This window comes from Babylonia areolata, chromosome 9 (assembly GCF_041734735.1).
Source record: "Babylonia areolata isolate BAREFJ2019XMU chromosome 9, ASM4173473v1, whole genome shotgun sequence".
In the NCBI taxonomy this organism is placed as follows: domain Eukaryota; kingdom Metazoa; phylum Mollusca; class Gastropoda; order Neogastropoda; family Buccinidae; genus Babylonia; species Babylonia areolata.
Genome location: NC_134884.1, coordinates 36789949 through 36803908, shown reverse-complemented (window position 1 = coordinate 36803908; position 13960 = coordinate 36789949). Strand labels below are relative to the sequence as shown.

At 36.9% G+C, this 13960-nt stretch overlaps 1 protein-coding gene across 1 annotated transcript; it reads right to left on the bottom strand.

Annotated features, from left to right (window-relative positions):
* Positions 1 to 4282: 4282 nt before the first annotated feature.
* LOC143285852 (GEL complex subunit OPTI-like) lies at positions 4283 to 13128 on the bottom strand. Its single transcript, XM_076593285.1, has 4 exons — positions 12898 to 13128; positions 10532 to 10635; positions 8735 to 8864; positions 4283 to 6890 (listed from the first exon to the last, which is right to left on the bottom strand). The coding sequence occupies exons 1-4, from the start codon at positions 13006 to 13008 to the stop codon at positions 6843 to 6845; spliced, it is 393 nt and encodes a 130-aa protein (XP_076449400.1). The 5' UTR covers positions 13009 to 13128; the 3' UTR covers positions 4283 to 6842.
* Positions 13129 to 13960: the final 832 nt, after the last annotated feature.

Below are 13960 nucleotides of genomic sequence, written 5' to 3'. Positions count from 1 at the left end.
ACACACACACACACACACTGTGAAACCGCAGAGAAAACTGTGTAGTGTACAAATCATACTGGACACGCAACAGAACTGAGATTGAAGAGTTTCGTCACTGGATGGACGAATAATTTGCAGACAGGAAGAAAACAACAACATAATAATAATGATAATGATAAAAGTAGTAAGACTTTCTTCTTGGTCTTCATCTTCTGCCGTCATGGGCAGTGACTCCCTTTATTCACACACACCTGCCATAGGGTTCAGACTTCACCAGTGCATACGTGACGAGTGTGTGAATGCGGGTTGAGGTCATGAGAGCTGGGGACAGGATGGGGGGGGGGGGGGGGGGGGGAGCACGTGGAATACTCAGTGGTTTGTTGATTTGTGATTCAGAGACAATTTTTTCCCTACGTCCAGACTGGATTAGTTTGATCCCTCCATCTCACAACTAAGTCAAAATGATTAACGATCATGCCTGAGAGAGTTATTATAAATTTATCCAAATACAAACTGAATGCACAGGGTATGCGTAACAATAAACTGATATGTTGAGCAGTCCAGTCAAGCTTGAGAGGCTAACTAAAACATAAAATGAACGCGTTGAGAAAGAGTGATAGTTCATAAAGAAACAGATGATCAATTACGCATGAGAAACTAAAAAAAGGTGGTGCAGGTATTGTGTGATTCAACCTATCACTTGTCCTTGGGGAGGCCGAAAGAACTTCAGTAAAAGGATATTTCGGAGACAGGAATTCTGGTAAAGGACATTGATTCTGGAATTGGAATGAAAGCTTAACTGCAGATCAATCTGCATTTGTCTTGGCAAGATAATTGTGCACAAGGGCATTTCTCTTGTTGCTGTTGTTGCTGGAATGGTGTAAGGGGGGGAGGGAGTGTGGGGGGTTGTGGGTGAGTGTGTGAGTGCGGGCGCCGTTTTTCGAGTTGGAAAACAACATGCACTCGTGTGGGAGAGGGTGGACGGCATGTCGGGATGGGTGACGGGGGGGTGATGGGTCCAAGTTGTCTGTGGCGAACGGGGGATGGAGGTGATTGTAAATGTGTCCGTTTCTGTCTTTTTTTTTCTTCTTCTTATTTTTTTATTTTATTTTATTTTATTTTTTAAGTGGAAACGTGTTAAAATGTTAAAAACAGTGGTTGTCTTTAAATGTATTTGCAGATAGTCTCCCAAGTTTACTAAAAGGGTTTGTACAAATGTTTATTTGTTAAGATACTATGTTTAATGCATACCTTCCGTACCTGCATTTTAAAAATAATTTCTGATAACTTGGAATAGAACGTGATATTTTCATTACACAAAATACAACTGAAGAATTTATAACAAAATCATGATTTTATCTAGTGTCTCTTATTCCGAAATAACGTTTTAGATTTCTTTAAAATACAAGTTATTATTTCTTTTACCGGATATAGCGCTTCTTAGTTTTCTTTAAAATACATTTTATAATTTCTCTTACTGTGTAAAAAAAAAAAAAAAAAAAAAAAAAGCAAGCTGTAAAGTTTTTATCATTTTCATATTTTATCTTTTCACTTTTAAGTTAAAATGTTGCTATGTTCCTATATATGTTTGACTCAACATCATGCTGAGAGACTGATTGGTGTAAATGATGAGCCTTTGAATGCACATGTAATTTCCAATCAGATTAATAAAGATGTGTTGTATTGTATTGTATTGTATTGTAAATCCATCACTCCCCACCAACAATGTTCTGATCACACAGACAATGAACTGTTATTTATTGCTAAGTTTCTTGCTAATATCTAAAAGTTTGGATTAATGTGTTTGTGTGTGAATGTCATAACACTTTTGCACAATCTTTTTTTGTTTTTTTTCTGTTTTCCCTTTATTGCTGTCCTATCATCTGCACCATTTCAGTGGCATAACTCACAAGTTCCTCATACACAGCCACACCTGGATTCATCTACCTCAGTCACAACACTGGCAGTCCACAGGCAAATGTTGAATCAGGCAACATGGAAGCAACACACCAAATGAGACCCTGCACTGCTGTCGAAAGGTGGGAGACCCTGCACTGCTGCTGAGTGGTGTTCAGTATAGTGCCTGTTTTTGATTCACCAAAAACAGGGCATCCTCTTGAAACTGAAGTCACCAAGGAGGCAGAGCACTGAAAGGTCACAGAATCTCAGACAATTCTTTTATATCATGATGAATGATGGTGCCGGTGATACGCAGGACCATTTGGTTTAGGACAGTACTCTACGATTTTTTTTTCTTTCTTTCTTTTTTTTTTTTTACTCTACAATTCTTTTCAAACTGTGTCCCTGCATCAATCAGGCCTGTGATATACATGATGCCTGAGCAATAACTGAGCTGCAAGATCATACAAATATGATCTCCACTAGATGCCGATAATAATAATAATAATAATGGGCGTTTATATAGCACAATTTCCAAGAAATACTGCTCAAAGAGCTTTACTCCCCCCCCCCCTCCCTCCCTCCTGCACTCCAACCCCTCATCCATATCCCCACCCCACCCAACACAGAGAAACACGTGCCAGAATATAGAATACACTCGCACTCAGTACCTCCATTGAACAACCACCCATCCACTCATGATGCCCTCTAGAAGACACATCTCTGCAACAAGCACAAACTCATGCACATATGCAAAGACATTCGCAGACACCTGACCACATACAAATGGCAAATAGCTTACCCAAAATAAATCGTGGACAGATCATTCCAACACCAGCACTGGAATGTTATTGTTGTTGGAAAACATGTTTTCAATGCAGACTTAAAAGAAATCAGCGAGACTATGACGCAGTTTTCTGGCAGTTTGTTCTGCAATGAAGGGGCCTGAAAAGAGAAAGATATCTGACCCTGTTGCTTCTCCTTTACAACAGGGATTTTTTATGGCCTTATATCAGAAGCATGACAAAGGTGACAAGTTGGAATGTACACTTTAAGGTAGGAAGGACCAGAGCTTGAGAGGGTAAAAAATGTCCGAGCAGAAAGCTTGTATTCAATTCTTTTTGAAACAGGTAGCCAGTGAAGATAGTACAAGAGAGGAATAACATGTTTAAATTTGGAGGACCTGAAAATAAGTCAATAATTCTAACCAAACACAGGATGCTAAAAATTCAGATGTTGCTTTAACCACTAAGCAGCCATCATCCCTACACACTTCACTGTATCTGCTATGCCTGGCCTTGAATACCTATCTGCTGTGATGCAACTGCTTCTATCCACCACTGACTGAACTGTCACTGCCCATATTCAAGCTATGGCCTTTGGTGTGGCAAACTATTACAGTTTCAAAGACTGTGGATTGATCCATTCCACATTTGCTACATCTGCTTTTGATGAAAAAAAAAAGATCAATATCAGTAAGTGTGTGGGTGGGGTAACAGGGGGCTTAAGACCCTACTGAATACTACATGAACAAAAGAGATCGTAAACAATCATATGGACAAAAAAAGGAGCATATATCTATTCCTATTCTAGATTTTCTTGTATATTTCAGAAGCAACAGATTTCTCTGTGCAGAACTTGGCCTGCTCTCTCCCTGTGGAAAGCATGTCCCCATAATGTAGCATCAATCATCTTTTTCCCCATCTCAGTCTGCATATATTTATTCTATTATATATATATATATATATATTATATATATATGTGTGTGTGTGTGTGTGTAGATTTTTTTTTTTTTTTTTTAGAATTTTGCCAGGGACTACTCTTTTGTTTCTGTGGTATCTTTAACATGTGCCAGGTGCATGCTGTACAAGGGACCTTGGTTTGTCTCATCCAAAAGACTCGCACTCAGACGCCATACTCCCTAACTGGGCACACCAACATTCGGCAGCTGCTCCACTCTTTTATGCTATAAATGTTTTCTGACAGGAAAATTAACACAGAAGTTGGAAACCATCAGTTTTTCAGGTGAAAATGAAAACAAAGAAATGGAACTTGATTTTGCAGAATAAACGTACATCCACTTTATATACTTCACAGAATAAATTCAGACACTAAATGTAACTTCATTTCAAAATAAATTAGCCTGATCCTTTACTTAACAATGGTTAGCCAACCAGTGCAATAATGGAATGGTTTCAATCCTGTAGTCACTTAAGCTTTATATACATTATGTAATTATGTGTATGTATATAATGTGCAAGTCTGCATGTGCACGTTTGTTGTGCTTTGGCAGAGCTGCCACCACTCCCTCCCCCACAATAATTTGTTCCAGAGGCAGATAAATATTTCTGACAACTGTAACTTATTTTCAAACAACAGACAACATGGAAATCAGCATCATTCAATGGTTTATTGAGAACACTTTCAAAGTCCACAAAAAAGAAAAAACAACAACAACAACACACACACACAAAAAAACCATTAAGGTGCTAAAATGATGCTATGAACCTGATAAATACATATAATTGACAACAGGAAAAAAACAAAAAACAACCCCCACACCCCCCCAAAAATGCATAAATTTCATATATATATATATATCTAGCCAGCCATCTATGTCTATATCTAAACCTGGAACACTGGTATTATAAAGATTTAAAAAAAGAAGAAGATAATAATAATAAAAATATCAACTACATTTTATGCATCAAGTCTGCAACTTGGAAATATTTACGACATGTGGACATCAAAAGAATGTACTGGTATATTCCATCAATGCAGGGTATGGGAACTTCATCAGTTCATCACTTCATGTCACTACTGTATGATGACACTGCACTACATGAACATCTTTTGACATTACATTTTAAAAAATCTCTGTTTGTATAGTTTTACATGCCAGATAACCAATGATTACAGTATTAGATACATTTACAAGTTACCAAAGTGAAATACTATTTAAAAAACAAAGCGAAAATTTGTCATATCAACTGTAACATACAAAAGGAATTCTCAATCTAAAAATGCCTGAAAAATAAAACAACCAATAACAAAACGTCTCACACCATTAGCAGCCTTTATGTTAAACATGGTAAAATAAAACCTTTTCTCTCAATTCTTCTGATGTTATAGGATGCATCATTCAATTACACCACCCAAAATCAATTCCTCCCTCTCCTAGTCTTCATGTATTGCTGCCAAGAAACAAATATCTAGATAATTATATCACTTCTCCCTCCCCTCAAAGCATCATAAAAATAACTGCTAACTAAAAATTGTACAAGCATTTTCTTCTAGTCAAAAGGATGTTTTTTCTTCTTCTTTTTTAAAAATACATATTTCAATAACATCTGAACAGGATATTAGTCTGTTAAACAGAAACTGTAAATCACTGACTGAAAAGAACAAGCACATTAGGAAGGTGAGGGGCAGACTAATTCTACAGAAAGAGAACCTGTGTGTGCACATGCACAGATATGACATGTGCAAATCATTTCAATCATGTGAGTGGATGGCTGCTGTGTGTGCGCGCATGTATGTGTGTGTATGCATGTGTGCGTGTGCATGTGCGCATGCGATTGCCTTCAGGTCTGAGTAACAATAATGTGATACATACTTTGTTCTTTGCACCTGTTCACTTCAGTGAGAATCACAGGGTTCCTAACTCACAATCTGCCCAAGCAGCATATTCATCAAAGTTGGTGTGCTGCAAGTGCTATCCATGGTTCGAGATCAGGAAGTGGGGGGTTAATTTGTACAAAACACAATGAACAAATTGTATTGTCCATCAATAACATCAAAACAAATACAAATGTGAAACATGGGATCTGATTATTTATGAATATCAGCTCTGGATAAAAAAAAAAGGAATATACTTTTTTTTGTAACTTTATTTGGAAAATGTGTTCAATGCAAAAGAACAATATGTTATAGTCACTAAGATGGATAAAAATGTATGCAGCAATGTGAACATATTTTTTCAATAACACAAACCAAAAACACAAAATAAAAATCAAAAAGAGATACAGAGATAGGACCCTGTATTAGTACCCCCCCACCCCCACCCCACCCCCCCTCCCCAAAAAACAACAATAATACTACAAACTAAAAAACAAAACCAACAGATAAAAATCAAAGCAGTAGTGTTCAAATAGTCTGAAGTAGCCTCTAGCTTTCACAAAACTGCACTCCATACAATACATGAACGCTACTTTCAATTTTGCCCTATTACTTTTAACCCTCCAGTCAGTCAATCAACTCCTTGACTGCCAAGGGATTCAGAATGCAACAGTATGAAAAAGCAACACTGTCTCTAAACTATTACATTCTAATATCTGTCAGCTCATACAATCATACGTGTAAATCTTGCGATAGATGGGTGCCCGTTATGAATGTCTATATCATCTATATCTATCTAATACAAATTCTTATATAAACAGAGAGATGTATGTATGTGGGAAAAGGGAGAGCATTCACTCACAACAACAAAAACAGATTTCTGTGACAGAACACACCAGGTAGCCGTTTAGTTTGACTATTTCTCTCAGTTCCTTGCTCCTGTGTCATGTGACCAGATACTACTCCGTCAGTGTCCAGTTTCCTTTGTTGATTTTGGAGTTGGGTGGAAGCAAGGGGCAGAAAGACGGGGTGGATAAGACAGGTGGATAAAAAAATTAAAAAATGCTGGAAAGAATAAAAAAAAAAAAAAAAAAGAGAACTAACCAAAAACAAAACAAAACTGAAAATGAGAAAAAAAAACAAAAAAACAAAAAAACAAAAAAAAAACCCACTGAACAGATGGTGACACAGAAGAGGAGGGGCATAATGGAGGGACAGATGAAAAAATGTTGTCTTAAAAAAAAAAAAAATAAAAATTAAAAAAAAAAGAGAAAAAAGAGGTAAACATGTGATGTGGGCAGCTTTTGCCTTGTGTCCTGATAAATAAAGTCCACCACTCTGCGCTAGGAGAAGTCCACATGCAATGATGAGTACAGTATAATCCATGATACCTGAAACAAAGTCATCAAACACATGTAAACCCAGCTGAAAGTGCAACACACACACACACACACACACACACACACTGCAGTTGTGGCCTACTGCTAGTGGTAATGTGCTTGACCCAAGAATTTTTACTTCGCTCTTCACTACCAGTGTTCCCAATGGGCCTGATTTTTTGAGGGTCACTGTGACCCTTTGACTGGAATTTTTTAGGGTCATTGTCACATTTCTGAGGGTCAACAGGAAAACATACAAAAAATCAATGAAGACAATTGTACAATGAAAATGAAAAGAAACCCACACTTTCTCCAAACAAGGACATTCGAAATGCTTGAATACAATGAAAACACAGTCAACTACTTATAATGAGCACATAACCATACTCACTACTAATGAACACACAACAGCACTCTCTACTCTCAGTTTCGTCTGCTATGCACTAGCCTAAGCTTAGGCCCACGATGCGTGCTTCGCGGTTTTCCTGGAAGCTGTAAGATGCTTGTTAGTTTCAGGAAAAAGTGTGCGTCACATTGACGCACAGGGTAAAAATTTTGTGCGTCAAAGTTGTAAATCTGTGCGTCATTTACGCACATATGTACGTTTTTGGGAACACCGCACTACCAGAACTTGCGTAGTGATACTCATCTGTGCATGGCACAATAGTCCATCAAAATTCATAATCACGTATATTCTATCACCACAACCAGATATTTTATCCACTGTATAACTTGCATTCAACAAAAACATTCTATCACCAAATCTTATCCACTGTGTAACAGTCTGTCACAAAATTTTATTGGAGGCACTGTGGCAGAGTCGGTTAGTGGCTGGGCCTTTGATCCAGTGTTTACCAGTGATCAGGGTTCGAGGCCCTGTTTCAGCATAGTGTTGTGTCCTTGGGGAAGGCACTTTTCTTCCATTTGGGGAAGATTTAAACAGAGGGAGGAGAGGATTGGGCCCCTTTGGAAAATATTCATTTACTGTATAACTTGTATCAAACAAACATAGCTAATGTATACTTCAATTCCAAATTTCATTGCTCTAAAATCTCCAGAGATGATGTGTCTTTACTGGATCATTAAAACAAAATTACCATATTTAGTGAAATAATTCAGGTACAGCATTTGATTTATTTTTCATTCAGTACTTAGTTACAGAAAATGCTCTCTAGTATTGCAAATCATTGCAGTTTCCTATTTTTAATACCCTAAAATATGACCCAAATCATGAACATGAGCCAAAACATGTGGACACATTGCTTCCCCCCTCCCCCTTTTTTTTTTGTTTGTTTTGTTTAAACACTGCATTTAAGTACAATAACTCTCAAAATATAATCAATAACAGAAAATAAGTTATAACTGTTGTTGTTGGTTTTAACAGTAAAAACATTACTTTGACAATGCCTCAAAATTGTCACTAAATTAGGTCCCCATATTCAGGATACACAAATAGGAAATAACTACAAATTATATTCACCCTGTACATACTATTATAGATAAAAAGGCATCTGGCTGCTCTGCAGTGCGAGAGCGTGTGTAAATAATAATGAAATATATCCATTGTCTTAATGCTGTTAACACCAGGGACAAAAAGATCCTGGGACGGAAAGAGAACCTGTTAAGTTGTTGGTGAAATACACCTCTATACATCTTCCAATTCATATCCAGTGTGGGAGTATAGAACTGGATTTCTCAATGAAGAATTATATCATGATCAAATATTCCTTAATGAAATCCCCTTTAAAGCAAACTAGATGCTTCACAACTGGCCCTACTGCATTCATAAATGAAAAAAATCATAACATTGACAACATTCAAGTTTATTTTAACGCACAGGACACCAAAAAACCTACCAAAAAGGATGAAAACGAAGTCATCAAGCCCTCCTTTAAAATTTCACTTATGCCTCCGTATTCTTCTTCATCCACCTTTTGAAATGAGTTGCTGTAGATATAGACGATTGCCACATTCACCAACAAAAACCTGCAAAAAAAAAAAATAATAATAACAAAGATGATAGAACAACAATACTGAACAAAATATAATATATATATTATCATTACAAAAAATTCTGACTTTTCTGAGCTGCTATGTTTTTGTTGCTTTTGTTTTGTTTTGTTTTTTGTTTTTTTGTTGTTGTTTTTTTAATTTTGGGGTGGGTTTTTTGTTGTTGTTGTTGTTGTTGTTTTTTCCAAAAGACAACAAGATCATGATCAGTACAAGATTATCTAATCTTTGACTGATCTTCATCTTTCCATGTGACCATAATCTGAAGTCAAGACAACATATTAGCATATAAAAATGAAAAAAAAACCCAACTGACTGTGTATTGTCCTTGGGTATTACATGTCATAAAACACACGTGCAACTAAACAAAGTTATATATTGTCACAGTGTTGTTAGCTATGACATGGATCTCAAGGAGGCCTCCATCATAATTTCAATACTAAAGTTTTATAGATATAAAAACAGAACGAAGAATCACTGACGAATAGCCAGCACTGGCTTGATCTAAGTACACTAACTCACACACTTACACAGTAACCCACACATACACTCTTTATAATGACCACAGATATTCTGTCAGATAAACCATTCCGTCTCACACAGAATTTATGTTTTTGGATTTTGGATTACTGCTTTGTGGTAATGGTATCCACAAACTTTTTTTTGCAAGTGATAAAATATAATAATAGTTTATACATGAAATTTTTTTGGCAAAGGTTTTCAATGCTTGCTAGTATAACACTGAATCCACTTTATCGCCAGAATTAAGAGAGGGATTTTTTTTTATACTTGTACAAATACCAAAACGAGAAGCATGATCTGCCAGACATGTTGGTTGATCATTCAACTTGAAACTGGTTTTTACAGAACAGCCCACTGATAAAAAATCAAAATTCAGTTCACCCAGGATTCTAATGCTCAATGACTTGATATTTATTATCCTGGATAAAAAAAATATTTTAAAAATCCCACTTTTCCACTTTCATGCTGTTGCACATGACATGCTAATGCATCATTGTTTCAAGCAAACACATGGTTTACCAGCAGAATATCTAAAATCTCAGTTTATATCACAGATTGACAAAAGTTTACAGCCAACAGCAAAGTGAGAGCTGTATTATCAATGGTTTCTCCAATGCAAAAGGAAATCATTTACAACTTAGTCTTTTGTCAATGATTATGAGTCTCAAAGTCAAACTAGGAGGCAAAATTGCACTGGCTCTTAGCGCTGCAGCCCTGGGGGCTGGTTGGCCTTTGGTAACCATCCCAACACCAACTGTCTGAAAACCTTCTTGGCCAAGAGAGTGGGGATGTAACTTGGGCAAGACACTCTCCACTATAATCAAATTGTAGCCCAAATAGGTGGGACAGCAGTTGCCTCCTCTGCTGTACTGATGGTTGTAGTCGGACACAGCGGACTATCTCATTTGTATACAATAATATAAGAATAAGAGCTACCAATTTTAACCATGGCCAACTACAATATACTCTGCCATTGGCATTCAGTAGAAATTACTAGAATCAGTGTCACACATTTTCAGGTCACTAAAGTAGTAGACAGAAAACAACCAAGAAGTGGTATGTTTTTTATCATAAAAAAACAACAACAAAAACAGAAAAAAAAGCAGCTGCTTCTGACTTACAATGCGATGCCAAGAATTCCTTTCAGAGGTAACAGACCCCAGACAAGACCCAGAATGACACCCATAATCTGCCTCAGCCAGTAGATCACATCAAGGAACTCATCCTGAAAATTGACATAATGAACACATAAAATAAGCAACTTTGTAAAATGAAAAAGTTTGCAACTGGTAAATTAAATAACTTATAATCATAAACTGTCCAACTTCACTTTTTAACCCGTTCAGTGCCATAGAATTTTGTTTAAAAATACAAAACAAAAAACACACACAAAAAAAACAAAAACATTATATACATGTATGAAAGTGCTCTCCCCTTGCCAGGGAATTTCAAGGATTCAGGGTTAATAAATTTCACAAACTCTGGCACAAAAACTAAAGCAGGTATAGATTGAAATAAATGTTTTTATTAGAGAAAATGAATGTGGAATCTTCATCCAGGCTTTGTTTCCAAATATCTTGAATCTTGATAGCTATTACTAGTATTACGCATTTCAAAGTGAAGAAAATGTTTATGCATTGAAAGTCTATTTCCATCTCCACAGAATGACACCTAAAATGAAAATAAACAAAATACAGCTGGAAAATAATATGCTTATTTTCTGATTATAACTATCAAAGAAAAAAAAGGGCTTATAACAATATAAGTTTATGATAACAATCACAACTACATAGGTAGTCATATAAGTGAATAACTATCCCTGCAACAACAAATGAGGGATCGGTCAAGATAAAAAGTCAATCAAGAATTATGTTCACAGAAAGTGAGCCATCAAGCTTTTCTTACACCTAACAGCATTCCCTTTTAAGTTAAAAGAAGAATGCGCTTTGAGTTTGATGAAATTTCCTTACTATTGATTGCAACTGATCTGATACAGTGTCTGCAATACATCCCGTTTGTCTTCTCTATAAATAAATCAGTCAAATGATCAGTGACAAAAAGCTTTAAAAAAATTTTCTAAAAATCTGATTTCTGTCTATTGTCTGTCAACCTTGGGTTTACTTTAAATTCTGTCTGACTGGATAGATGGACTGAAGAGGGTATCAAATTGTGCTGTCAGTTTTGTCACAATGTTGTCATCACCTTCAAGTTCAAACGAATTGAGACAAGATGGATCTAAATGTGCAAAACGTTTCACCCAAATACAAAGTTTGCACTCATCAAACATTTGCCTGTTTAATTTATTTTAAACATGAACACACAACTGTTTAAATGTAAAATTTTTCTTTTCCACTTTTCATTCCAAGTTGACTTGGATTTTTGTGAAAAGTTTACAGTCTGAACCAGTTTCTCAAGGAGTCATCACTGCGTTCTGACAAATCCATATATGCTAAGCCGCATCTGCTATGCAAATGCCTGACAGCAGCATAAGTCAGGCTTTGAGTGCATGCATATTTTGTATGTACCTATCAGAGTTGATAAAACACCAGATTTCTTCTACAAAGTTTGCAAAAGGCCATGGGTTCTTTTTCAGTGCGGATAGTAGATGCTGCACACAGAACCTCGGTTTCTTGTCTCATCATCTTCTTCTGTTTTCGTGGGCTGCAACTACCACGTTCACTCGTATATACACGAGTGGGCTTTTACGTGTATGACTGTTTTTACCCCACCATGTAGGCAGCCATACTCCACTTTCGTGGGTGTGCATGCTGGGTATGTACTTGTTTCCGTAACCCACCAAACGCTGACATGGATTACAGGATCTTTAACGTGCGTATCTGATATTTTGCTTGCGTATACACACGAAGGGGATTCAGGCACTAAGCAGGTCTGCACATATGTTGACCTGGGAGATCGGAAAAATCTCCACCCTTTACCCACCAGGCGCCGTCACTGAGATTCGAACCCGGGACCCTCAAATTGGAAGTTCAACGCTTTAACCATTTGGCTATTGCGCCCATCACTGTCTCATCCAAGTGACAAAATGCTTAGTTTGATTTCCTGTCAAACCTGGGAGAAAGTGCAAGAGCTGGAATCAAACCCAGACCCTGGCAGATAAGCAATGGATGACATAATTCATCAGATGGGCTGGACTGACAACTGTGAAGGGGTGAAAAAGAAGGCAGAAAAACATCTTAACCATTCCTCTCACCTTCCTGTCATGGACACTGTACTGGCAGAAAAGCGTATTAACCATTCTCAATTTCTGTGACCTGTAGGTCTCCCACTTTCCCACCATCAAAAGATGAAATAATTCATTTTTTCATATTGATATTTGGTGTAAAATAAAAAGTGACGAAGGGACAAACCTCTGCACCAGACTACTTAATGCACTAACTGACTAGATGCTGACAACTGAATCTAAAATTAATCTAAATGGCATTTTAACCACTGGCTATCAAGAGAACTTTGAATCTGGAAAATATACCTTGTCATTCCACGATCCGTATTCTGGTGTCAGGGCTTTTGACAAAAGTGACACTTTGCCATTGACAGCGCCGTTTGTCTTTGAAACTGTTCGTTTAGTACTGTTTGCCATATTGAAAACTGGCGACGAAATGTATGAACACAGACAAAAAATATGTCACAGATTAAACAGGCATGTCAAATTTTTCCACGCCCGTCTCCCGCAGTCGTCCGCACTAGGTCTCACGCTTGCGTGTCCTTTTTTTTGTATTTCTAATTTGAAGAGTTGAATATAAGAGTTGCGTGCCCGTTGACTACTTGCTTCTTCCGTATGCATGATTATATGCCGTATGCCTTTTCCCCCTGTGTATATTAGAAAAGTTTCAGTATTGCTGGCAAATAAATGTAAAAATAACAATTCACTGTGTATTTTATCATTTTATTTTGTCATACCAAGCCATTGTTATTGCAACTCCAACTTCAGTTCCTCAGGATGAGCTATGTAGTCAACGACCCAAAGGCGGACGGCTGGTCAGAACCACTGAGAAACACATTAATATAATTATGTCGATGGTCAGAACACATTCATCATTCCCCAACATATCTTTGATCAAAGTTAAATACAAGAAAGCGGAAAGCATTACTAGTCAGTCAGTCAGTACAACACGAAGTTGATAAATATCCTATTTCAGCATCCTAAATTATTCGTGGTACATTTCCATGGTTTATGGGACGGAAAAAACAAGTGGCACGTTGGTTTAGTGACTGAATCCGCGTAAAATAATGAACAAAATGAGCATCGAAATCCACTGAAAATGGGTTACAACATCTTTCAATTGTAATATGGTTTCAGACATCCACAAAATTGCCGGTAATTTAGGATGCTGAAATAGGATTTTACCCACGACGTTCAATCGTTTGTAACTTAAAATAAATAAATAAATAAATAATAAATATAATAAAATAAAATAAAATAACTATATATTTGACTGTTTTTGGATCTTTCTGAGAGTGGACTATCGAGCCGGGCCGAGAGTATCGACACGGGGCCGGAGTGTCAAGCTGACCCCTGAAGTGTTTAATCT